The sequence below is a fragment of the Haliotis rufescens genome, unplaced genomic scaffold (assembly GCF_023055435.1).
Source record: "Haliotis rufescens isolate VD_foot unplaced genomic scaffold, xgHalRufe1.0.p SCAF_1, whole genome shotgun sequence".
NCBI classification, from domain to species: domain Eukaryota; kingdom Metazoa; phylum Mollusca; class Gastropoda; order Lepetellida; family Haliotidae; genus Haliotis; species Haliotis rufescens.
Window position 1 is genome coordinate 41,052,613 of NW_025963779.1, and position 27,994 is coordinate 41,080,606.

Here is a 27,994-nt window from a genome sequence, read left to right on the forward strand (position 1 = left end):
CTAAGCAATTACATGTATACATGTAAATGGTAATAGGGTGGGGATCTCAACTGTTTCCAAGTTTTCACCCAAGGACCTAATCCCTAGGGATGTGGCAAGACCCGAGGCTCAATTCTCATATCATGATATGTTTGTCTCTTTATGCCCAGCAATTGTATATATGATTATGTTTCAAATATTTCAAAGTTATGACCCAGGGGTTTAGTCTCCAGGGTCGGAGCAAGACCCCCCGGGCAATGCTGGTAGTATATGTGCATTCCTCTCATTATACTAAGCAATTGTACATATGGTTATATGGTGGGGATCTTAACTGTGTCCAAGTTATAAACTCTCTTTGGCCCCGCCCCTCAGTCCCTGGCGGGGATGTCAGCCCTTCCTTTTGTACATTTTGAATTCTCAACACCGGAGAATGCTTCCAACCTGATATGGTTGATATCTATCTCTTAGTTCCAGAGAAGAAGTCGTTTAAAGCAATATTTAGCCAAATTACCCCTATTTGGCCCCACCCCTCAGTCTCCTCGGGGGTCAGTACTACCATTTGTACAATTTGGAATCCCCACCACCTAGGGATGCTTCCAGTCAAATTTCGTTAATTTCCAGCGAGTGGTTCAGAAGAAGAAGTCCTTTGAAAAAACTGTTGACAAACAGACGCCACGGTATGGCATAAGCTCACCTTGGTCCTTCAGACCCGGCGAGTTAAAAACAAAATGTATTCTCTGTTCAGGTAACGTCTTAACATCAGACAAAAGAATTGAGAATGAAGATGCCGGATATGTCAATTGGTCAGATCTCAGGGGTCTTGTTGCACGAGATTTAGTGGTGCATGATCCATGATCACAGAGGTGACTTGGTGATGTATGGGATGTGTTGGGGAGAGTGGTGTTTTTGAAGCTGGAAAGTTTTTTCTAGGATGTTTCCACTGGAGCCAGATTTATATACCTATACCGCCACTACAGAGGGAATTTTTTATGCAAAAATGATGATGCGATTCAACGATTGTCATGATTCGTATTCAAGAGAGCGCATTTTTCTTCTTTGGCACCCCCGATTTCGGCACCCCCTACAATATTTTTTCCACTAGAGCAATAGGATGTGTCCAAAGCATACAACTGTGTCCAAAGAATTTCCAATTGAAAATTTGTGCCCAACTATAGTATAGAACAAAAATGGAAGAAGTGAAATATACAACTATGGAGAGCATGGGCATACATGCAGAAATGTCTGTGTTCCAACATATACTAGTGGAGAATGCATACAAAGACAACTTGCTACCAGATATATCCAAGGTAGACTATTTGGAAGGAAATCTGAGCAGAACACATCTAGAACCTTTGGAGGGCCTACCAACATTTGTAGACGATATGTATGTATTTGGCTATCTAGAAGAAAACGATATAGCATCTCTACGAGGATCTGTGTCTTGTACAAGTGGAGAAAATGGATCTGCAAAACGTATACTACAAGAAATACAAATAGCAACACAGAAAGTATACAGATGTCGCATGCATGCTACTATTGCAAATACAATTTCCTATATAGGAGGCTCCGGAAGCAAAATACAAGACACAATACAACAAATACAAAAACAAACAGAATACAAAGCGAAGAAAAAATGGATGGAAAGATGTTCCAACGAAGAACCCAAAGGTATATTTGTATGCAAAATAGATGTCTCCAAGTTGTCCCTAGAGGAAACACAAAAGGGGTTGGATGCACTACACACGCAACTATACTCTTCAAAAAAAGAAACCTGACACTGACTCTCAAAATGTAATATAATGTGATCGTTTCAAAATAGGACACAGAAACAATAATTGAAACACTGTTTGAAGATCAATGTACACAACGTTCAAAACATTAATCGTGTCACCTAGACAGACACACGTACACGATACAGTTAATGTCACAGGGGTACAGAAAATGTCAGTATCGCTTGTGCCCACCACGTGCATCAATCACCGCTTGACACCGACGACCCATAGATGCAATCAAGTTGTCAATAACACACTGTTGGATGTGCTACCATTCATGCTGAAGTGCATCAAGAAGCGCCAGAAGTGTTTGGGGCGGTGGATTCCTTCTGCGAACGCGTCAATCCAACTCGTCCCACAGATGCTCAATCGGGGACAAATCTGGTGACCGGGCTTGCCAAGGTATTGTCTGGATGTTGTTGTGCTGTGAGAAGTCCTGACAAACACGTGCAATATGCGGTCAAGCGTTGTCCTGCTGGAACTGTCAGCCATGAACGTTGATGTGAGGAAGAACGTAAGGCTGTAGGATCAAGTCTCTGTAACGCACACCTGTCAATGCACCTGCCACATGCACGAGTGGCGTCCTACCACCGTGATGAATTCTGGCCCATACCATGACACTCCCGCCGCCAAATGGGACAACCTGCTGCACACAGTTGGGGGCGTAACGTTCGTCCCCAGGTCTGTAGACACATGCGCCCATCAGAACGTGTGAGTAGGAAACGGGACTCGTCAGTAAACAGTACATTTCTCCACCTTGCACATACCCATCTAACCCTCTGTTGGCACCAAAGCAGACGGTCCGCCAGATGTCGTGGGGTCAATACATGACGTCGAACAGGTCTTCGTGCAAAAAGTCCAGCCTCCCTCAGTCTGTTGCGTACCGTTTGATCTGATATTCTGCGTACCCCAGGGATCTGTGTGGTTGTAGACGTGGCTGTGGTAGTGCGGTCTCGGAGGTGTCACAGCCGGATGTATCGATCTTGCTGACTTGCTTCAGCTTGTAATCTCCCAATGGCATTGTTCCGTTGAGCTGCATTCAGTCTTGGCATTCTGTCACCGCCTCTACTGCCGTTATAAGGACTGTATGAACAGCCGTTGATGTGAATTTTATACCCATTCAGCGGGGGGACTTGGATGCTTAAATGCAGGATCCTGTGCTGCACATTTTTTACAGGCGGTTGCGTTTGGATGTTTATTTGCTTTGCATGTGTATTCCCGAATTATAGACACATCATCTTTCTGTTTGACTTATTTGGTTCTCATTTAATGTAATTATTTTAGATATTTGGCAAAAAGTGGTTTTACATCTATGTCAAGTTTCTTTTTTTGAAGAGTATATATTCCTTCGGATGCGAGATATATTCCATAGACTATACTAGAGACTTTTCTGGTGTGCTAGATAGGGAAAACTTAGTGGAATACCTACAAAGCCAGGGATACTTTCTACAAGGTATAGAAGGAGAAAAAGAAGGGACAATTCTAGACAATACAGCGTCTGTAGGAGAAAACGTATGTACTTGGGTATACAATAGGAACAACAGAACTATTCTTGCACCATCCAAACAACCAACAAAAATATCCAAGGCAGATACAAACCCTTCCATACTTCTCCCAAGCACAGAATACATAGAATGGATATTCCGGAAACAAATCCCATAGAATTGGGAACGAAGTCTCCCAGTTCCAAGCAATAGAAATGGAAACCAAAAGACAAATATCCACTCTTTCCAGATCCAATAGAGAACAAAGATTGCAAGACATAGAAGACTGGTTGGATAGCAATCTATGGAAAGAAAACTGCAAAAATACACGAACAAAGAATACAAAAAGAAACTAGAAGGAGTCCAAAGAGACAGTTGTGCAAATCAACCTTGGAAAGGGCCTCCCTACATAAATGTATTCCTTGATGAGTAAAATACTGGAATACAGTATTTGACTACCATTGGACTACCAGTGTGTGCATAATACATGCGTACAATGAGCTTTGATTTTATTTCATAATGCGAAAATATGTTATCATGAGCACACAACATCGGAAGCAGCATGTCCACAAATCCCATACAGAAGTATGTAAGTTAGTCGTATTATTACACTATCTGGCTATAAAAGTGTTCATTGTGTATCTGGACTTTTGTAATCAGTTATACTACTTTTCTCGGAGATTTCATTCAATTTTGTTTACATTAAGTTTGGCACATTATAAATTATAGTACATTATAATTGTGCATGATCTGATCGGCTAATTACATCAATTCACCATAGGTTCGCCTTGAAACGAACCTTAGTCATTAAAGATACAAAGTCTTCGGTTTTCCTATTGATTCCTATGGAATTTCTTGTCAGTTATGATATTAGTCATGACATTAAGTATTTTTTAACCTAAATCACCCACAGATCGAGGAGAAAATGTGTAAACAGCTGATAACTATTTCTGGCTTCTTTTACATGACAAATACACATGTAATCTTAACCCCTGCGTACGAAACATTGTCCAGCATACAGTACACAAATACCATTGAATTTTTAAATCATCATATCTAGTAATGTTTTATCGTAAATTTCATGTTTTCATTGACCAAATTTGCAAACAGCAAAATAAGCACACAAACTCCTATTGCCGCCATGACCATAACACACGAGATGTGCAGTAAAGCAGTGCTCATGAAAAGAGAAGTAACTGTACACTACATTGAATTGCATTGTTGGGGTCGTGTGTTCTAGATGCGGAATATTTAAGGATTTGTTTTTCTTTTGAAAATGGATATAAAAACGAACCAGTGCCAAGTATCTAGCTGGCTTCCGTTTTTCTGTTGCTATTTCCATTCTATTACCTATCAGTGCTAATTGTGCCCATTGTCCAAAGTCCTGGCTTGCAGTTGTCAATCAGAATCAACTATCAGCGCTAATTCAATGTTAAGTGTTGGCTTCCATTTGCTTATTGCTAGTCAACTATCAGCGCCAATTATCAGTTGGCTTCCCTTGTTAAGTTTCCACCTTTGTTATCTTATTACTCTTGTTGTTCTTACATGTATATATATGTTCTCTGCCTCATAGCCCTCCATAATCAAGAATCCAAAAACCACAAAAAAAATCCTAATACTTACAGACTCCCTAAGTGGACTGCAAGCCCTCCAAAACAAAAATACCAAAAACCGACCTAAATTAATAAATCAAATACTTAAAAGCTCCAACGACCAAACTAAGGAAGGCAAACAAATTACCTTCTTGTGGATACCCGCCCACGTAGGAATATACGGTAATGAAAACGCAGATAAAGCAGCTAAACTATCCCTCAAAATCCCAGAAATAAGCTTAAACTTACCCATCGCAAAATCAGAAATTAAAAGTGTAAACAAGCAAAAAATCACAAAAAATGGCATAACCTATATCTTAACTCAAATAGCCAAATCAAAAAAGTGCTCAGCAAACCACTAACCAAACCAAAAATTCTCCATCCATCAAAAAAAATCAACAGAGTAATCACTAAACTCCAAACAGGACACACCAACCTAAATAACCACCTAAAAAAAATTAAAAAAACACACTACAGGTAACTGCCCACACTGCAAACAACCAGAAACCCCAGAACACGCACTCATCTACTGCACACACTACCTAACACATCGAACCGCATTACAAACCACCCTCAATCTAAACAAGGCTCTCACTCTAGAAGCAATACTAAACCCCCAAAATAAACTAGAAAACTTCAAGGCCTTAGGCGTATTCTTAATCAAAACGGAACTAATAAAACGCATCTAAAAACACAATAACCTACCAAATCAAAATCACATAAACAAACAAAAATCCACCATACCCAGCTCCCTTAGTTCTCCTCCCCAACCCCATCGGCATCTATTCCAAATCTCAAAATTCCCAAATTCAACCATTTATAAAAACCCTCACAGGGTTACACAGACGCATAGGAGGTTTATGACAGGAGAGTTTACCTGTGAGTTGCTCCTCTGCATCACATAGCATTGAGTTTTGAAAGTCATCAGCCATCTGCCAGTCCTTGGGCTGTAGCCAAGGAGCCGGATGTTGTGGTGCGGACAGCGAGGCACTGGCGACCGGCTCTGCAATCAGCACACAATATGCTAGTCAGTCAGGAAAACAATTAAGATATTGAAGAAACATATCATGATATGGAACGCCTACTGCCTACACATGATGGCCGTGTTTGAAGGGAGTGTTATAGTGTATCATGTACCTAAACAGACACAATTCAAGTGACCTATTTCCTCGGGTGTTTTCCTTGTATTATGTCATGCAGTGAATGAACCGACAAAAATAAGGGACTGATGAAACACCAGTGATAGTGTAATGGCGATAAATGTCTGTCAAATTAGTTTTGGGTGTCTAGATCAATATCTGGTGTTTTCACCATGTTGGGCGATACATGCATGACACCTTGATGGCAGAATGTTGATTAACTTGCGTATGGTTGACATTGATATTGCCTGCCACTCTGCCTTTAAGAGATACCAAAACTGGGCCACGTTGGTGGGTGCTGGGTCTTTCGCAGGGCTTGGATGAGTCCCAGGTACCTGACCCTCTAATACCCGACCCTACCCGGTCTCAAGAGTTGGGAACAAAATGTTTGATTGTGAATAGTTTACCAAACAGTTTTTCTGCATCTTCAGAAAGAAATGCGAACATTACCGACTTGTAGTGTAACCACTGAGCTATAGTGAGTTTTTGTCATTACACAATATATCACATGACCCACCATGGGTCTGGGTAGTACTGTGGCTACCCGGGTCCTACTCAGGACACACACGACCCGAGTACCCGAATTACCCGTCCCAGCCCTAGTCTTTGGCGTACACTCTTCGCCAGAGGTCATCCCACAGATGCTCTGTTGGGGACATGTCAGGTGGCCAGTCCAATGTCCATATGCCTTCTTGTCAGAGATACATCAGTGACGGCCTGTCATCTTGCTGTTCACTATTTCTGCTGATAATTTTAGCAAACAGAATGATATGTCAACATATCGCTGGCCAGTCAAATGTTCATTCACAAAAACCATACAGGCAACTTAGGATATTGACATCCCTTCCATTATCGTACCCACAACAAATTATCTGTTCATTGAGATTCTGTCTCGGGGGCATTTTCAAGTGTGTGCTTAGCTCAATTGCATTAGTGATTGTGAGTTCTCCTATATGTGCACACACTTCAGCTCCTGTGTGCATGTGCATCAAGTGTTGTTCATGTATGATGTGAAATGTCATTGTGATTAGACGTTGCATTCAGATGCAGCACCACGATTTTCTATATGTACACCTCAAAGATAGCTACATTCAAATAATATACTAGTTCCCTTATGTTTTGTCGGTTGTATTCATTGAAGCATCCATTACAACATTTTGTATGTACTTTATATCATTTCAAGGTCAAATATGTAGTACTGTGAAACAAACTGACCTTGTTGAAGTTGAGTGTCAATCTCCCGACAGAGCTGGTACAACTCACTGCCTTTCCCTTGCAAACGTTCACCTAGAAAAGATATTAGCCATACCTTACATCAACAAACTATTCACTTCCCTTTCGTAAAGCTGAGTGTGGTCCTACAGTTAAACAGGTAGGCGCCTATAGAGGCTGACATGGTCACACAGTTTTCAAGACTTTCTGTGATTGCAACTGGCACAGTTGTAACTAGCTAGATCAATTTTCAAGAGTTTTATGGATACAGAATGAAATGATAATGACTTTAGAACAGGAAACAAACCCTACTCTCAATTGAACTTGGAAGTGATAATAAAATAGGAATAATCCTGACTAGCAACAGGCACACACAAGTTTCACACAAACAAAATTGTTAGGAAGACTATAACAGCTTATTCAAACAAGGACAGAACTTGTAATCCTTAATTTCTAGATGCTGGTTTTCAAACTTGAGCCACACCCATATCTCTCGTGAATGGCCCTCCTTCAATGTACCCATAGCTGGCTCTGTTTGTTTGTTTGTTTGTTGTCTAACGTCCCATTCAGCAATATTTCAGCTATATGACGCCGGTCTGTAAATAATTGAGTCTGGACAAGAGAATCCAGTGACTGACATCATGAGCATCAATCTACACAATTGGGATACGATGACATACATCAACCAAGTCAGCGAGGCTGACCACCCGATCCTGTTAGGTGCCACTTACGGCAAGCCTAATTGCCTTTTACGTCAATCATGGGTTACTGAAGACCTATTCCAACCCGGATCTTCATGGGTCAATTGGCTCTCAGATATAAATCAGATAATATGCACAATTTTGGAGAACAGTGCACCATGTCCATAAATGTGTGAAATATCTATGCTTGACGTGGTGTTTTGAACGTGATACATGTTTTCCCTAGTGATGTATGTAAAACATGATCCTTGTGTCCATAGCACTTTCTCCAAAAATGTGTCTACACTGACATTGGAAGGGTGTATAGACGGAGACTAAACCTTTATCATCGAAACACTTCTAGGAAATGTTAAGATTTATTTGAAAATTGTATGATTAAAAACTACATAAACTTATTCTGGCAGGTAAAACTGGGAGCCTCTGTTTCTAACCTCTCTTCAGCTGGAGTTAACTAAATTTTTTAACTTATCCTGCATTACTCCTTAATGCATCTTTATCAGACGGTACGGAGGTGGGCATGCCTAAAGATGTGATTCAAAATAAATCCTCATCACGGTCCAAGTAAACAGTACAGCATCCTGCGTGGAACCCGGAAACAATGGCCATTCATGTGAGAAGGAAGACAAGAATGTGAAGATATGTGAAAACCAGGTAAAATAACAGTAATAGAAAATAGTGTGAGCTAAAATCTAAAACTGACCTACCAAGCTAATGCGCACAACATGTGAGCCCTCTAATCTAGGGTGATAAACACTGGAGAGTTCAATGAGCCAGCTCATCGGTCTGACATCCTCTAAGGCCACATCCTGTAGATAATGGCTGGCGAAGATGGTATCAGAGCGCCCAAAACACCCTTCCATAATAGACTTATTTGTATGCTTCGTATGCCTGAAGAATGACGGCTCACAGCCATAGGGAGATGGAATTACAGTTGACCTCTGTCTGCGAAGTAAGGAAGACCAGGTTAAACAGGTGCTTTCTTGACTTGCACTGAGTCGTGGAACGTCAGAGAGAAAACATTGTAAAACCCGCACTTGGCATAATAACATCATGCCTTCATCTTCAGTGACCATGATTGATGAAAGTGGAGGGATAGTGAATGACCTGTCTGGCTGTCCTGGGAGTTGATTCTTGGCAATGAAATCCTAGCACAATCCAAGATGAATAGCCCCATGAGCTCCCTGCTCTAACCGGACACAGCATGTAGTTTGCTGACCTGTGCTGCTGTAGCCAGCACCAAAAGAAAAAACGTTTTCTTGGTGAAGTCGTAACAAGATGATTACAATGGCTCGAAGGGAGTCGTCCGCAACAACTGTAAAATCAGATTCCAGGCCGGGGGTTTCTGAGCTCCACAAACCAACTTCTCACTGGCCACCAAGGCGCAACCAAAATCAGAACTAGGTTCCGAGTGTCCCTGATCTTTTGGAGAACCCTTGGAACGAATACCGGAGACGGAAAAGCTTTAAGTCCTTCCCTGGGGATGCTGAGGGTGTTGACTGCCAGTGCTTGCGGATCCGGAACCATGGAGATGTAGATCTGCAGTTGGAATTTCTGACTGGTGGCGAAAGCAGTTCCAGCTCGACATTGTTGTTGTCCCAGAGACGCTGATAGCCTGACCACAGCCCTGAGGTCATGTGGGACTCCAGATGAGCCCCCCCCCCCCATCCTTGCATTGATGCATCTACTAAGAGGTGAAACCTGGGTTTGAGCATGGTCAAGGAGATGCCGCTGAAGACATTCAACTCCACTGTCCACCAGTAAAGATATGGTTGCAGGTGAACTGGGAGGACGATGTTGCCTGATGGAGAGCGTGAGAAGCCGCTGAATCAGACATAGCTTGAGATGTTCCCTGGAGGTCAGGTCCTGCACGGAAGAGAGTAAGCCCAGCAGCACCTGCCATTGGAGAGGGTCAGGACTTGATGAAGAGCTGGTGTTGAAGTATCTTCACCCACCTGTCCCTGGGGCCTGTCCAAAACAGGCCTCTGATAAAATGGAGTGCGCTCTGACTTAGTCTCAGTGACCAGCCACCCGAGCTGATTGAAGAGGCATTGGGTGAAATCCCTATGGCGGATGAGTGTCTCGGAGTCCAGGTGGTCCAGGAGACAATCGTCTATGTAGGACTCAAAGTTGATGTTCCTCAGGTGTAAATAGGCGGCAATGGGCTTGGTGATCTATGTAAAAAGCCATGTGGCCAAGGAAATTCCAAATGGTAGGACTGCCCACTGGTAATAGGCACCAAGGAGAAGAGCCGGAGGAACCATCTGTCGCTGGAGTGGCTGGGCACATGAAGGTATGCATCTTGGATGTCAAGGCTGATCAGGGAATCTTTGGCATTGATTCTGGTCCTGAGCAGCCTCAACGTGGACATCTTGAAGTATGGTGAACATTCTAGGTAGCATCAGTTGAAAATGGTGAGATTCTGAATCATGCAGAGTTTGTCTGACCCCTTCTTGGGGACCAGAAACATGGGGGGAGCAGAATCCCGGATGTCTGAAAGCTTCATGCACAATCTCCATGGGCTCCTTGTGAAATAGAATGCTGATGTAGTTGCATAGGAGTTGGCGTTGATGGGGGATGTAGGCATCTGCCAAGGGTGATGACTTCAGAGGAGTATCCCTTATTAACGAGAGAGAGTACTCTTGGTGGAGGATGTTGGTAACATATGGGTCTTCCAGTACGGCTTAATCAGTAACAGGGATGACCGGGGGTGAGAGATCCCAGTTGTTGGAGTCCATCTGTCCATTGCTTGCACCTCTGATGGGCACCCTTGCCTTGGTGTCGATCACAGTGAGGCTGGAACTGCCCCGATAGCTGGAGGAAGTCTGAGAATGGTCCTTGAGAGAGTTCTGGCAAGGTTGGTTCAAGGGCCTTCAGAGCCATCAAACTTGATACTCTAGCGTGTCAGTGATTGCACCATTGAACAAAGATGAGCCGGACCAAGCTTAACGGAAGAACTTCTCCTTAAATTTCCAATCCCAATCCATCAATGCAAGATAGCCAAAGCGCCGGGTTGAAGTGATTTCCGCCAGAGCAGCTTGTAGATGGTTCCGCATGTGATCCACTTGTCAAATCTGGTAAGCCATGATCCTTCTCATGTGGTCAATACTGTTGGGGTTGATCTACGATAAATCTTGATCTATAGCCCAGGAGGAGAGGGCCAGATTAGAGATGACCTTGAGAGAATGAAAAATTTCTGATTCGATAAACGTCCAACAAGTATCAGGCATGGTCGTCAGGTTCAAGGAGCCTGTCATGCGATGAAGGTCATCGTCAAGGACATGAGGGTTGTCTGCCACATCAAACAAGAGGACCAGACTTATCCTTCTTCTGATAAGGAGGAGCCTGCAAAGATAGAGTGAGCGAAAGCTTTGCAAAATCTCTGTCGAGGGCCGAAGAGAGGTAGAGTCATAATCTGGGACAAAGGCTCCCTCATGAGTCTGAATGGTAGTAACGTTCATTTCTACGGAAGGGAAAGTGACTCTGTGAACGGCGACGAGATCCGGACGATGTACCGCTGGGCCAAGAGGAACTGGGAGAGTTAGATCCATATGATGATCTAGCATGAGTAGAAGGCGGATAATCTCAGAAGGCATATGAGGAGAGCGCCAGTGGCGCTGCTGCCGGAAAGGACGATGGTACAGAGAGCACTGTGAGTGGAATCAAGGAGCTGATAGCAGGCACTGATGGCGTCAGGACTGCCAATAGAGTTGGAGGCGCCAGTAGAGCCGACGTTGCAGGAGGCACTGCCATTATCACTGGGTCAGTAGACAATTAAGTCATAGGTGTAGCAGCTGGCATCAGGTGCTGCCGGCGCCATTGTCTGTTGAAACATGAACTGCATCCAAGCTTGCATCCAACTGGAATCCATAAAGAAGCAGGCAGGACATGTTGTGGCGTTGGCTGGTAGGGCAGCTGTGGAGCAAGTGGTCCAGGGAAGTGGCCGTAATCAGGTGACGCCATGGACACCATGTAAGGCTTGAAGAGAAGGGACACGGTATACAGAAACATTCTTGTGATGTCGGCTGCCGGCAGAAAAGGGAGATATACACATGAAATATCGGAAATATCTATAAAATTACTATTTATTGCCTACTTAATGAACAAAATTAAATATATAGACCTGTAGTCTAATCTCTTGACATTTCCTAATCAGTTTCAGCTTGACATTGAGTTAATTTGAGTAAAGGTAATTAAAACTTCAAAGCGTGTGATGTTTTCACAATAAGGATTCTTGCGCCTACCAGTCAGAGTTGGCAAGGAAATTGGATTAGAGTGCTAGTTTCCAATGTAAAATGGTTTTAACATTTCACAATTTAATTGTGTTTGCAAGTGACCATGTGAGTTTAATTCACGTATTTAAGTACCATTTTCGCCAGGTAATAGTAGCCGTTTTCGCTTTAGGCAAGGTGACATTTCAGCTATAACCCCCAGCAAATGGCGTCAAAAAGAAAAGACATTGTCACTCGGAAAAGTGATGTTTCAAAGCTTGACACAGGAATTAAAAACCCATGGCGTTGGTCTTGGTTGGAAAAACAAGTAGACAGAACCTCATTAGGCAGTATTATTGAAAAAATAGCGAAGCCTGGATTCACGATTTGCAAAATTTGCAACAAAGACTTGAACTACTCGAATCGGGAATGTGTCGCATTGGAAGACCATGTTAAGGGAGCAAAACACAAGCAGCTTGTACAGATTCAGAAAACAAACTACGCTTTGCCAGGTATGTAGCATTCTTAATTTGTTTCTTTTAAAAATAATTGGGAATATGGTGATTGCAATAATTCTGTTATGTCTCTTAAAAGTTAAATTGAAATACACTTTTATGAATAGGCCTATTGCAATAGCCGAAGACATGGATAAACCTAAACCTATCTTGTTAATTTTAAAAAGTTTAGAAATGAATTTCGAAGATGATATAAAAAAATGAAATGTACTATCGTATTCTATTGTTGGCTGTATCTGTTTGTAGGGCCTTCTTCATATGAATACATTTAATGCAGTTTTTATTTGGACAAGTAAGGTGTGGTAGTTGATATGTGTCTTATACATTTATTGATATGACAGTAACAAAAATATGTTTCATATATCTGCACTTTGAAACTTACTTATGTAACACTGTAGATATGTTTTTACTTACACTTTAAACTCAGCTGTAATAAAGACAAATAAAATATATTTAATAGTTCTATTCTTTGCTGGCGGTTTCTTGTGCAATATGCATTACTGCTCTTGTTAGAATTATATACACATCATCTACATCATTATTCATATTCTTATGATTTTCATATTTTCTTCTGTATTTATTTATTTACTGCTTTAGTAATAAGCTTTAATATCATACGCCTCATCTGCTTTTTGCTACTTTTTCCTAGGCTTTTTAGATGCTTTTCTCTGTATATTTCTTGCCTTAGAAAGTTATACAATTTATTTAAGTAAATAAAAAAAATTCATATTATTACATGAAGTATTTCCCTAAAGATCACAAAACTGTGTCAATTAAATATTATTTCACCACAATCTAAGAGACTTAGAGTGTTCCTTATTCGGCTGTGTAAACAAATAACCCAAGATAATAATAAGAAATTATATTCCTATAGAAACTTGTTAAATAATATTTCATGAATAGATGATATACATTACATTAGATGATATAGGAATTGTTCATAAAAATATGATATAGGAAATATTATAATGTATAATATATATTGTCCAATCTTTCAAAATTACAGGTCAACAGAAACTGTTCAGCCTCTCTAAACAAGTGGACAAAGTGCCTGCAAGCAATAGTACAGTCAGTGATGCCACACCTCCAGTTGTACCATTGACACCCTTAAGAGATCGTATCCATAATGCTGAAGCAATGGTATTGTCATTTGCGGCTGAAAATTCGCTTTCTTTTTCACAAGTGCCCAAGTTGATATCACTGGCAAAGGCTTTATCTTCCGACAAGTGTACGCTTGACCAACTTTCAATGGACAGAACTTCAGCCTCTCATAAAATGACCCATGGCCTGGCCAGAACTTACAAGGATGACCCTTTGATTACTCTTAGGGAAAACAAGTTCTCGTTAAACATTGATGAGGCTACAAGCTCAAACAATTATCAAGTTTTGTCTGTGATGGTTAGTTACTTTTGCCCATCACAACAAAAAGTTGTCATCCATCACTTGGATAATGTATCTGTGATAAAGGTGGACACACACACACTTTTTGAAGCCTTGGACAATTTGTTCGTAATGCATAAAATTCCATGGACAAACCTTATGTCAGTATTGATGGACTCTTGTGCAGTCATGCGGGGTTCAAAGAAAGGCTTGGAGCAAATGATAAGGACGAAGAGGGCACCCCACTTGCTTGATATTGATGGCGATACCTGCCACCACGCTCAAAATGCTGCAAAAAGGTTCTGCCAACCATTTGACTACCATCTGGAAGGCCTAATGCCGGATATCTACTCTGACTTCAAGTGATCGGCTGATCATAGGGAAGCTCTCCAGATGATATGTGCCCTTCTTGGTGTGAAATACACAGTACCACAGAGATACATTTCACATAGATGGCTGTCTGTCTATGATGTATGTGTGGACACAATTAGATTGTTTGATGCCTATACTATCTTCTTTCATCCATTTCTGTCTAAAAGTGATGGTGCAATTTACAAAGAAGTACTGGAATATCTAAATGCCAAGTATGATGTCACAGAGAAAAACCAGAAAGCCGTATTGAACCTGTTGCGGTCCATCCTGAAGAAAACTATGACTACCGAGGGAAAAGCAAGGAAGCAGAGAATAGTAGAGAAGCTGTTCTTCTGAGAACCAAGACTTGCCTGATAATGCAGGTATGGGTGTATTTTTGTGTGTATTATATTTAACCTTGAATCTTAATTTAATAATTCACCAAATAATTGCAAATATTGTTCAAATATATTTATCAGGTCTCTGGTTACTTTGGATTATACAATAATGGAAATGGTAACACAATTGATACATGTCAACATACATTGTCTGAAGATGGACAATGCTTAATTTACAATTGTCTTGAACATGACTTATTCTGTAATTTATTTCTGAATAATGAACTTTAATTTTGGTGTATATTTTTACTTTTCAGTTCTATTCAGCTGTACTTGGTCAAATTAAGAAGTATGTCGTGATGTTCCAGTCAAGAGAGACTCAAGTGGACAAGCTTCATGATCAACAAAAGCAACTTGCCATCAGAATCCTGTCCAACTTCATCTAGCCACAATCACTGAAAGAACTCACACCAAAAAACTTGTGAATGTTGTAGTGTCAGACCCAGCCAATCACTTGCCAATGAAGGATATATTCATTGGAAGTCAGACAAAAAGAGTTTTGTCAAGGTATGGGCATCATAAGTTTGCATCCCAATTCATGGAGAATGTCAAAGAAGCATATGTGAATTGAAGCATCTCTCTCCTGTCTAAGATGCCTATCAATAATCCCCTTTTGAAGGCCATGTCAGCCCTGGATCCAATTGTGAGGCCAAATGCTACAACCCAGCGCTACCTCAATCAACTCCCATCTCTAGCTACAAATGTTCTCAAGGAAGACGACAAAGATGACTTTGACCTGGAGATGAGAGCTTACACAGTTGATGACCACTTGCCTGGTCCTCTGGCATGTCATGATCAGAAACTGGATCTGTGGTGGGCAACTGTTGGCAAGTCAGGAAGGTACCCTCTTCTGTCAACTTTAGTTAAAAGTGTCATCACATGCTTTCATGGTCCCATTGTTGAAAGCAGTTTTAGTATCATGGGGGACATACTTGATGACAGTTCAGCCAACATGAAGATTGAAACGTACAGTGCCATACAGACAGTGAAACATGAGCTCATGGCTAGAGGTCAATCATCAGTGGAAGTGTATTTTCACAAGGAACCAAAACACGCAAAAGTCGACCCACATTTATGCCAGAACTTAGCAATGTCTTATAGACATTATCAAGACTCAAAGGAGGCCAGACAGCAGGAAAGAAAGGAACGACAGAAGTCCTATGGAGTGGTTCCATCAGAAGTCGATCCTATTTCCAAGAGGAAACACAGAGAAAAACTCTCCTATGAAGCAGAGTCAGATATGTTGTTCCATGACAGTTGCCTCAAGAAAAAAACAAAGTTGTAGTTGTGCCTCACAGATATGAATAGACAGTGAATAACAGTATTAATATTTAGTGATGTATGACATGATGAAGTTCATCACATATTTCAATATTTGCTAAACAAATTTCATTGGTCAATGAATATTGAAATATACCACTTACTAAACTAATTTGATTAGACAATTGAAATGTGTTAAAGTAGTTCTGTGATATGGCATGCACCCAGACCCCCCTAGAGTTTTCCTCTTTTTGGGGGGACAACCTGCTCACATCCCTGAATACTGTAAATCTTGATATTAAGGTGTCTCCAAATTAATACGACTGCTGACCCCTAGCCAAAAATGTGACTCAAAATCAATGCAACATCACCCCATCCCCAGTGGAATGATACATATCCTTACCTAAATCCATTCAAACAGCAAATAGCACCACTCATTAACGGTGGGTAAAGCACTTCCGTAAAAACAATAAACAGTGTTTTCACAAAAACAACACACAGTTGATTTGTTCACTCTGTTGACTGCAATAAAGGAAATTAAAAGGCAATAAAGTAATTGAACCAACAACAGTTCACTGATTGGAGTGGTCAATGATGCCTTGTTTGACATGAGTGCGTAGAACTGAAGTGATAACTGAACAGATGCCTTTTGTGTAAATCCTACTCTTTGAATGACATTGGTATGTATTTGTTACAACTGCTGCTCAATAAACCGTGTTTGTGTTTGTATTCAAGTAGGTATTTCCGCTATCCAAAGTGTGCAGTGAGGCCACATCTAAACAGGGTAATTTGGCCAAGAAATTTAAGTTTATCTTCAGGTATATCGATGATCTGATATCGTTCAATAACCATCAAATAGCCAATTCCCTTCTACTGATTTACCCACCAGAACTAGATATAAAGGAGACCAGTGAGATCGCCCCATCTTTAGATCTTTCACATTTAGATCTACCGTATTCGACGTAATAAGCGCCCAGGGCGCTCTCAAAATTAGAAATAGGGGGCTCTTATTAGAATATTATTTTGGTGAGAAAAAAAACAGAGTTGAAAGATACATTTCGTGCCTGAAATGTTTATATACGAGAGATAGATTTTTCCAGAATTTAATTGCCCATAATTAAGGGTGCATATAACACACGAGTACGTATTATACGCGAATAAATAGGTGTTGTGTACATTGATCAATCGGAAGGGGTGCTAACGGATATTGTTCACTAGCCAGTACATTAGTAAATATCGACGTGGGCGCTTATTAGAGCGGGGCGCTTATTACGTCGAATACGGTATGCATAAAGATTCTGAGTGACCAAACAGTCTCCACAAGACTGTATGACAAGAGGAATGACCTTACCTTTCCAATAATCAACTTTCCCTTTATGTCAAGCTATATTCCTGCAGCTCCAGCCTTGGTATGTACATTTCGCAACTATTGAGGTACAATTGAGTAAGCTCTTTCTACTAAGATTTCAAAGAGCGTCATACAACTCTCGCTCAGAAGTTGTTTGATCAAGGTCACAACATTCAGGCCTCAGTGAAGCTTTCAAAATGTTTTATGGTAGACATGTGGAGGACATTTCCAAATTTGAGGCATCAGTGACAAGAATGAATTCCAAAGAAAATTCCCTAATTCGACTTGTACCATAGGTGGGTTTTTTTCAGGTGAAGAATTGACTTGTCTTTGCATGTGCTTGTGATGGGTGTCACTGGTGGGGCAGCATATACTCACCTTTTCACGAACACCTGGTATCATCACTATTTGATAGTGATTCATAAACACATGCTCAAAATATAGAAGTGTACAATTGTACAATTAACTCTGCTTTCGGTAGATATTTCTTATGGATATGAAAAGAGTTTTGTCACTTTTATATACATATTCAAAATTTGGGCAGAAACCTTTACTCCTGGAGACACTTACATATGTTCATGACCTATTCCTGGGGCTGCTGAAAATGGTTGTTATACACCTGTAGTTTGCTACTGACAAAACCATGTCAGTTTACATTTCATACACAAGTTCTTCGTAGTCTAGAAGGAGAAAGCTTTGACTGAATAAATACACCATATAATACACCATGTCTATGCAGCCCACACTTCTTAAAGGTGGCAAGTCAATTCATCTCTACACACTTGATAGCCCAAGTGACCCAACTAGCTGGTTGGAAGTGGCAGCTTCAAAGCGTCCAGTATAAACTGTCAATGTGTACTCGTACCATCTAGGGTCGTGAGTCTAGGGAACATCCTTTGCACCTCCTTCAAGTAGTTTACATGTTGACACACTGGGTTTGTAAGCTTATTGGTTCTGTCTTGTAGACATAAATCTTGCAGATTCTCGAGCCCAGTTAGACACAGCAACGACTCAAACCTTTCAAATAAGAAAAATGAAAAGAACTACAGTATAAGTATTGCTCAACATTGATTAAAACAGCAATGTGAGGGTATTCTTCTGGAAACACAATACCAATAAAACCACAAGGCACCACAGCTAACCTGAATTTTCTCAAAAATCATATCAGATCACAAAGATTATACAAGAGTAAAGAAGAAGAGGCAAAATAAATAACAAATAAGTCTCAACATATTCGATAAATACACCATAATATAAGAGTATGATTGTCATTGCGCTACTGTCAGTCACATATGTACATGAAGGACACAGATGGAAGTCAAATACAACTTTATGCTGTGGCCACAAACCATTCAATTTTAATCAAAACTGTAGTTTTGCAGGTGTTAAAAACATGGTGTCACTAATTTCAAAAACTTTAAGTTGATGAAGATATACAATAAAGATCTAAGGCAGGCATACAGGTCCATGGCATACATGAATGCCAAAGGTAAACTAAACACTCTGAGGCATACATAAGGTCCAAGGCATACATAAAGGTACAAGGCATACATAAAGGTCCAAGGCATACATAAAGGTCCGAGGCATACGTAAAAGTCCAAAGCATACATAAAGGTCCTGGGCATACATAAAGGTCCAAGGCATACATACAAGTGCAAGGCATACATACAAGTGCACGGCATACATACAAGTGCAAGGCATACATACAGGTGCAAGGCATACATAAAGGTCCAAAGCATACATAAAGGTCCTAGGCATACATAAAGGTCCAAGGCATACATACAGGTGCAAGGCATACATACAGGTGCAAGGCATACATAAAGGTCCAAGGCATACATAAAGGTCCTAGGCATACATAAAGGTCCAAGGCATACATAAAAGTGCAAGGCATACATAAAGGTCCAAAGCATGCATAAAGGTCCATAGCATACACAAAGGTCCAAGGTATTCATAAGGTCCAAGGCATACATAAAGGTCCAAGGCATACATACAGGTGCAAGGCATACATAAAGGCCCATAGCATACATAAATTCCAAGGCATACATAAAGGTCCGAGGCATACATAGAGGTCCAAGGCATACATGAAGGTTCAAGGCATACATAAAGGTACAAGGCATACATAAAGGTCCAAGGCATACATAAAGGTCCGAGGCATACGTAAAGGTCCAAAGCATACATAAAGGTCCTGGGCATACATAAAGGTCCAAGGCATACATACAAGTGCAAGGCATACATACAAGTGCAAGGCATACATACAAGTGCAAGGCATACATAAAGGTCCAAAGCATACATAAAGGTCCTAGGCATACATAAAGGTCCAAGGCATACATACAGGTGCAAGGCATACATACAGGTGCAAGGCATACATAAAGGTCCTAGGCATACATAAATGGTCCTAGGCATACATAAAGGTCCAAGGCATACATACCGGTGCAAGGCATACATACAGGTGCAAGGCATACATAAAGGTCCAAGGCATACATAAAGGTCCTAGGCATACATAAAGGTCCAAGGCATACATAAAAGTGCAAGGCATACATAAAGGTCCAAAGCATACACAAAGGTCCATAGCATACACAAAGGTCCAAGGTATTCATAAGGTCCAAGGCATACATAAAGGTCCAAGGCATACATACAGGTGCAAGGCATACATAAAGGCCCATAGCATACATAAATTCCAAGGCATACATAAAGGTCCGAGGCATACATAGAGGTCCAAGGCATACATGAAGGTTCAAGGAATACATAAAGGTACAAGGCATACATGAAGGTTCAAGGCATACATAAGGTCCAAGGCATACATAAAGGTACAAGGCATACATAAAGGTCCAAGGCATACATAAAGGTCCGAGGCATACGTAAAGGTCCAAAGCATACATAAAGGTCCTGGGCATACATAAAGGTCCAAGGCATACATACAAGTGCAAGGCATACATACAAGTGCATGGCATACATACAAGTGCAAGGCATACATAAAGGTCCAAAGCATACATAAAGGTCCTAGGCATACATAAAGGTCCAAGGCATACATACAGGTGCAAGGCATACATACAGGTGCAAGGCATACATAAAGGTCCAAGGCATACATAAATGGTCCTAGGCATACATAAAGGTCCAAGGCATACATACCGGTGCAAGGCATACATACAGGTGCAAGGCATACATAAAGGCCCATTGTATACATAAAGGTCCAAGGCCTATATACAGGTGCAAGGCATACATAAAGATCCATAGCATACATAAAGGTCCAAGGCATACATAAACGTCCAAGGCAAACATACAGGTGCAAGGCATACATACAGGTCCTAGGCATACATAAAGGTCCAAGGCATACATAAAGGTCCAAGGCATACATACAAGTGCAAGGCATACATACAGGTGCAAGGCATACATAAAGGTCCAAGGCATACATAAAGGTCCATAGCATACATAAAGGTCCAAGGCATTCATAAGGTCCAAGGCATACATAAAGGTCCAAGGCATACATACTGGTGCAAGGCATATATTATGCTACCATCACACCAAAGTAGTTCTATCCCGTTCTACCCAGTTCTAAGCAACATACTAGAACGGGCTGTGATCACGGTAGAACGCATAGTTTGGTGTAAAATACGATGCTAGTTCGTTCATATGCAGTCCTCAATACGTCTATCTTGTTCTTAGCCAGTCTGCAGTCCATTTGTATCCAGTTCAGATCGTGTAAAATTGCCCGTTCACCTCAACCCGACAACGTTTCGAAGCAGTTCGAGCACGTCCTTAGCCGTTCTCAACTCGAACTTAACTAGTTCAACCTTGTTGTACCTCGTTCACAATACGTCCAAGCCAGTTCTTACTAATTCTTAACCCGACCAACTCGTTCGCAGTACGTCCTCATCTCGTCCCAAGTACGTGTGTATTTGCGTCCTTGACCTTCCTGGCCCGAATCCTATGGATACCAAGTGCGTTGTAGCCAGTCTTCATTCAAGTTCAGGGCTCCGAGCTGTACACATCATGCCTCCAAAAAGAAGTCGACCCGGTCTGTGCACACGTACTGAAATTTATGTCGGACTGCACCACGTCGTAACACGTCCCTAGTAGGTTCGAAGTATGGCAATTCCGTTCGAAGTACAGCAATTCCGTTCGTAATATGTCTTTCTCGTTTTAAATACGTTGTCAATCCGCCTAATTGCAGAAAGGGATGGACGGGATAAAATTTTGCGCAGACTAAAAGTTCTGGAGCACCCTCCCCATCCATGAAGTTCGTAAAAAGACTGTCAATAGTTGCTACTACATCCACTACGTTCATACACATTTGGAGCCCGTTCGACAACATTTTCACAAACGTATTGAGAACTAGTTTGGTGTGATGGGAGTAAAAAAGGTCCATAGCATACATAAAGGTGCAAGGCATACATAAAGGTCCATAGCATACATAAAAGTCCAAGGCATACATACAGGTCCAAGGCATACATACAGGTGCAAGGCACACATACAGGTGCAGGGCATATATAAGGGTCCATAGCATACACCTTAGGTCCAAGGCATACATAAAGGTCCAAGGCATACATACAGGTGCAAGGCATACATACAGGTGAAAGGCATACATAAAGATCCAAGGCATACATAAAGGTCCAAGGCATACATACAGATGCAAGGCATACCTAAAGGTCCATAGCATACCAAACGATCCATAGCAATCATAAAGGTCCATAGCAATCATAAAGGTCCATAGCATACATAAAGGTCCAAGGCATACATAAAGGTCCAAGGCATACATACAGGTGCAAGGCATACATACAGGTGCAAGGCATACATAAAGGTCCAAGGCATACATACAGGTGCAAGGCATACATAAAGGTTCAAGGCATACATAGACAACCAAGACATACATAAAGGTCCAAGGCATGCATAAAGATCCATCGCATACATAAACTATAAAGGTCCATAGCATACATAAAGGTGCAAGGCATATACAGGTCTATGGCAAACATACAGGTCCATGGCATACATAAAGGTCCAGTGCATACATGCATAATAAAGTTCCAAGGCATACATAAGGAACCAAGGTATACCTGAACATCCAAGGCATACATGATGGGTAAGGTCAGAGCAGTGCGAAAAATGAACATAGCAAACAACATAAAACGCTATATCATCAAAGTACAATAACAAAACTCAATAACAAAGTACCCTCCTTAACACTTTACACAGAATCCTGCATATAGTATGTGCTAAAACTGAAAATGAATGCAGACAAATCTCAAGCAGGTGCTAATCATGCAGTGAACTCTTTGGGGTCTCTGCTGATATGTGCATGAATACACCAATCACCATGGCTTCAAGAACATTCTTCAGACTTGATGTGACTATTGAAAAAGGCTGCAACTCACCTGCCTATGAGATTTCCTGATAAGTTAAGAGACTGTAGCTGCTCCAAGGACTGCAAGCCTTCTGTGGAAGGAAAGTAGCGTGGCGTTACACGCAAGTTTAATTTTTTGCTGTAATAGGTATTATATCCTTGATTCAACCTTTGCAATATAAAAGTTGGTGTCACCAAGTGAAACTCCTGTCATGTACAGTATACATCAAAGTATCTGCCAGACAGGAAAACCATATTCTAGACCCCACACAAGCCTTTCACCATGTGTCATTAAATGTCTGCATACATTTGGGAGCAATGGAAAAAAAGTATGGTTGCCATGGAAACTAAAGAAAATGGTTCAAGAAACATTGAGAGATTGTCGTTAGGATGGTCTTTTGATATAGGAAGAAGGCAGGAACAAACTGTCTAGACGGCAGGCCAGCCAATTGGACTACTCTATGTTATTGCTTTAGTGAGGGGGCAAGGGCTAGTGACCTACAGCACTTGTTTCTTGTGACAGACTATTTAAAAGGTACATGACCTTGTGACTCCTAGTAACCCCAACACTGACGTTTGGAGTTGAAAGAACATTGCACTTTTAGAATGGTCTTAACTATTTACTCCTCTGAAACTGACTAATAAAGCTGAAATTTTGCCTGCAGGTTCCTTCTTACCAAGGCATTTTACCTTGATGAAATCAATTTGATTTTACTGTAAAAGCTGTTTTTAATGTGTTCAAAAAGTTAAACAAGATCAAAGTTTGCTCCAGGCATCAAATTTTGCACTCATCATAGTTAGCCTAAACAATGTTGCAAAAATCCTTTCTTTTTCCCCTAGAATATTTTGCATCAATTTGTCTTTAACTCACTACAGATATTTGTACCAATTTGTACCAAGGCTCAAGGGTCAAAACTAGGTGTTTGCACTAGCTTCGTTAGTCTATGGTTTTAGAAGGGAAAAGGTTGAAATGTGCAAGACACAAACTCACTTGGTCAGATTGCATGCACAGCTCAACAGCCAATAATATGGTATAACTAGTTTATGAAGCTGTAATGAAAGGTCAAAGGCACAGCATAATAGTGAAAAAAACACACTCAATATAGCAATGGGTCAGCTTTACTTGCATAAACCTGGTGGGTTTAGCTTATAAGTTGCATATTTAAACTTTTTATTTTATTTTTTAACTTATCCCTCCACAACAGTATGCAATATTCCTTCTTGCTTCTATCATGATATAACCTTTATACTAAATTTTCATGTAATAATTAGATCCACAGCAAGTGCTTTTATAAGTTATCATTGGGTAACATTTGTATTCCACAGCAAGTGCTTTTATAAGTTATCATGGTGTAACATTTATACAAAATTTCATATATTTTTAGAACAGCAGGTAATACATATTGGGATCCAGGAAAAATGCAGATACAAAATATTAGTAGTTTCAGTTATAGCTTATAGCTCCCAGACATACTATTCAATAAGACAAAAGTTATGTCTCGTACTTTATAGATTGTCTTGAACTACTTTACTAAAGTAAATCTGTCATCACCTATATTAGAATAGCATTCAGCAAATACTTCAATTCAGACTCATTTAGGATCAGCCCCACACAAGCTCGTCTATTGTGATACCATAATCTCTTTCCAAGCACCAAGCAAATATGTCAACAAGATTAGTGCTAGTTCAACAGGATTATGTATTCCCCTCTGTCTAGCCATTTATTAAACGTAGGGCACACCCCATCATGTATCAACCAATCCTATTCCTTTTACTTTTTGTTGAATACATACAGAATCAAAATGTTAAGCATCACAACAAATGGAAATACCAATAAAAAAAACAAAGCTATAGAAGCTAATGGTATACAATTAACTCATCAAAATAGAAATGTAATCATATACCACTGGGCACTGAAATAAATTAAACCTGAAGACATAGAAACCTTGAATCAAATAGGTAAAAAATCCACCATCTTCTTGGGGACTTCAACGCCCACCACCCCTCCTGGGGTGTTAAAGATAAAACAGACTAACACGGCAAACTCATCGCCGATTGGATCGAACAAGAACACCTAATACTACTAAATAACAACCAACCAACTAGATATGATAAAAATAATCAAAATACATGTATGTCAGCTATTGACTTAACAGTCTGTACCCCTGATCACGCCCAAAGCACTTTGTGGGCAGTGAATAAGGAGCCACTTGGCAGCGACCACTTTCCAATACATAAACATAGGAAACATAAACATCCAAACCACAATGAACCCCAAGAACCAAAATTCCATTACAACAAAGCTAAAAAAACAATCCCCCTCACAGCACCAATAATACGCAAAACCACAGTACCTTGCTGGCAAAAACGCATTTAACAAAGCTAAATGAGACCACGCACATCTAAAGATAGCACATCAACTAAATTGCCACTTACAAAACCTTGTCAAAACAGCAAAAAACAAAACCTGGAAAAGATTCTGCGAAGAACAAAACCATCACACAGACGCAAGAACAGTATGACGCAAAATACACACAATCTGAGGCATTAAACGAACCAAAAATACTCCATAGAAATATAGAAACCTAGAAATAAATCAACCTAACACAATAGAGGAATACTCCATGTATTAAACAATCGAAAATAGTTAAACAACTACCCACAAATATCCTTGAATCACTTCTTAAACTATACAATCTCATCTACCAAAACGGTCTGGTTCATACTTCATGGAAAGAGGCATTGGTCATCCCAATACCAAAGCCGAACAAACCGGCGGACGAGGCAAATTCTTACTGACCAATCTCCCCAACCTCAAATTTGTGTAAATTCATGGACGCAATGGTCAAAAATAGGCTCCAACACTACCTGGACCAAAACAATATAATAAACCAGGAACAAATTGGCCAATTGAACAAACAATATACAGTAGGCATATTCCTAGATTTCTCAATATGTTATGGCATAATGGACTATTACAAAAACTCCAAAAAGCAGGACTCAAAGGCCAAATAATAAACTATATTCAAGACTTCCTAACAAATCGCAAGGTAACCGTGGGAATAAACCAAACACTATCGGACCAGTGTCCCCTAGAAAATGGCACACCCCAAGGCAGCATTCTAAGCCAAACACTTTTCAACATTATGATAAACGACATATTCGAGGGAATATCAAATAAAGTTCAAACGTAAATACGTAGATGTAGGAGCCCTCTGGATCCGCACTAGAAGCATAAATATGGCACCAAAATTAATTCAGAAGGCATTAACAAAATACAAATATGGGCAAACAAATGGGGCTTCTCACTAAAAGCCAAAAAAAAAGGGATTTCCAAAAACAGACCAAATTTATAGGACTTATCTTTGATAAACATCTGAACTGGGGTGCTCACATTAAAAACCTAATAAATAGATGCAGTAAAGACCTAAATACACTACGCTGCCTGACAGGTTCCAATTGGGGGGCCTCCAAGGAGACCCTACTATCGCTATACACATCATTAATTAGATCAAAATTAGACTATGGATGCCCAATATACAATACCTTAAACACAACACTAAACCATAAACTAAACTCGATCCAATACCAAGCACTTAAGATAATCACTCGCAGACAACAGGGCACCTTGCTTACCTCACTGGAGGCCCTAACAGGCGAAATCCCCCTGGACAAAACACCCTAATCCAACACATCCTTAAAAACATTATAAGCCAAGCCAACACCAAGCACTAGTGCGGAAAAACCTTTTATTAACACCAATCTCTTAACACACACTCAACTACTTAAACATACAAAGCCTAAACAATTTAAGACTAAAAACCAAACAAAACAACATATCCACACAAAAACTACAAATCACCAATATAGACACAACACTCTCCTCCAAACTAAATAAAGAAACTGACCCTAATACAGCTAAAGCCACCACACTCATACATACACGAAAAATGGCCAAATTGGTGTCACATCTATACAGACGGGTCCTCTGACCCGGGCTCGAAACACACAGGATTCAGCATCCATGTATACCAACCCAGTAAAGAAACTAAATCCTATAGGCTCCCAAATAATAAATCAATTTTCACAGCCAAATTAATGGGGATGGCCACAGCTCTACATAGCCCCCAAATTAAAAAAAAATATAAAAAATAATCCTTACTGACTCATAAGTGGACTCCAAGCTATCAAAAACAAAAACACACAAAAGAAATCGACCTTAATTAATTCAACAGATACTCAAAAGCTCCAACTAGAAATAGAAATGGATCCCTGCTCATATCGGAGTGTTTGGTAATGAACACGCCGACAAATCAGCCAAAGCATCACTAAAATTAGAAAAAATTGGAAATTTTAGTAGAAATCGTATATTTATGTGATTTTAGTAAAATCTAAATATTTTTTACATTTGTATACTTATCCTGCATTACTCCTTAATGCATGCACTGCCCACCCGACAATCCCCCCATCTCATTACTCTAGCCTTATAAAGCTCTGCAAAAGTGAATGAATTGGTAGAGGGGCACACATGGTCAGTTCAAGCAGGCACTGCTTACACGAGAGGCATGTAATTGACCTAGCTTTTGAATGTAACCATGGAGATGCAGCGGGGCTTGGGTGGCTATTTTTATTTTCAGAAGCTGGAAACAGGATTCAAGCACGTTCCCACATAGAAACAAAGAAGAAGTGTGAGATAGGATATTTTTAACTTATCCTTAACTCCTTAATGCATTCACTGCTTACCTTGCGAGTAATATAGGTAATGATGGTTCTGCCGCAACCCCACTGGAGCCGGATTTATATACCTATACTGCTACTACAGATGGAATTTTTTATGTCAAAATGATTATGCGATTCAACGATAGTCATGAGTCGTATTAAAAGAAATATCAATATTAATTAATAATGGATAAAATTTACTATAGCACACGAGGATATTGGAAAGGTGTAGGAGCAATAAAAAAATTAGCCACCGCGGCTAAGGTATCTAAAGATGTGGCCAAGGATTGGTTAAAGAAACAAGCGATGTGGCAAATATACTTACCGGCACCACGTTATATACCGAGGAAGAAATTTGATATTTTTACAACGAATGAAGTTCATCAGGCTGACCTCTTGTTTCTTCCCCACGATAAGGTAAAACGCAAAACGTATAAATACGCTTTAACAGTAGTGGATGTGGCTAGTCGATACAAAGAGGCTGAGCCATTAACCTCGAAAGATTCAACAGAAGTAGCTAAAGCGCTGAGTCGCATATATAAACGCGGACCACTAAAATGGCCTAAGCTATTTCAATTGAGATCCCAGTCGCAAGTTT

General features: G+C 40.4%; 1 protein-coding gene and 1 pseudogene across 4 annotated transcripts in view; one reads left to right on the forward strand and one right to left on the reverse strand.

Moving 5' to 3' along the window:
* Positions 1 to 27,994, reverse strand: part of LOC124121070 (leucine-rich repeat-containing protein 61-like) — a 158,481-nt gene that overhangs the window by 60,316 nt on the left and 70,171 nt on the right. For 3 of the 4 annotated variants that reach the window (XM_046484021.2, XM_048396526.1, XM_046484020.2), the window contains exons 4-7: positions 22,709 to 22,769; positions 18,205 to 18,356; positions 7,182 to 7,253; positions 5,705 to 5,830 (exon numbers count right to left, since the gene is read on the reverse strand). In XM_046484021.2, coding sequence (XP_046339977.1) covers positions 5,705 to 5,830; positions 7,182 to 7,253; positions 18,205 to 18,356; positions 22,709 to 22,769 — 411 coding nt within the window. The remainder of the gene's footprint in view (positions 1 to 5,704; positions 5,831 to 7,181; positions 7,254 to 18,204; positions 18,357 to 22,708; positions 22,770 to 27,994) is intronic. The other variant, XM_046484022.2, reaches the window with a different exon arrangement.
* LOC124121068 lies at positions 13,424 to 14,785 on the forward strand (annotated as a pseudogene).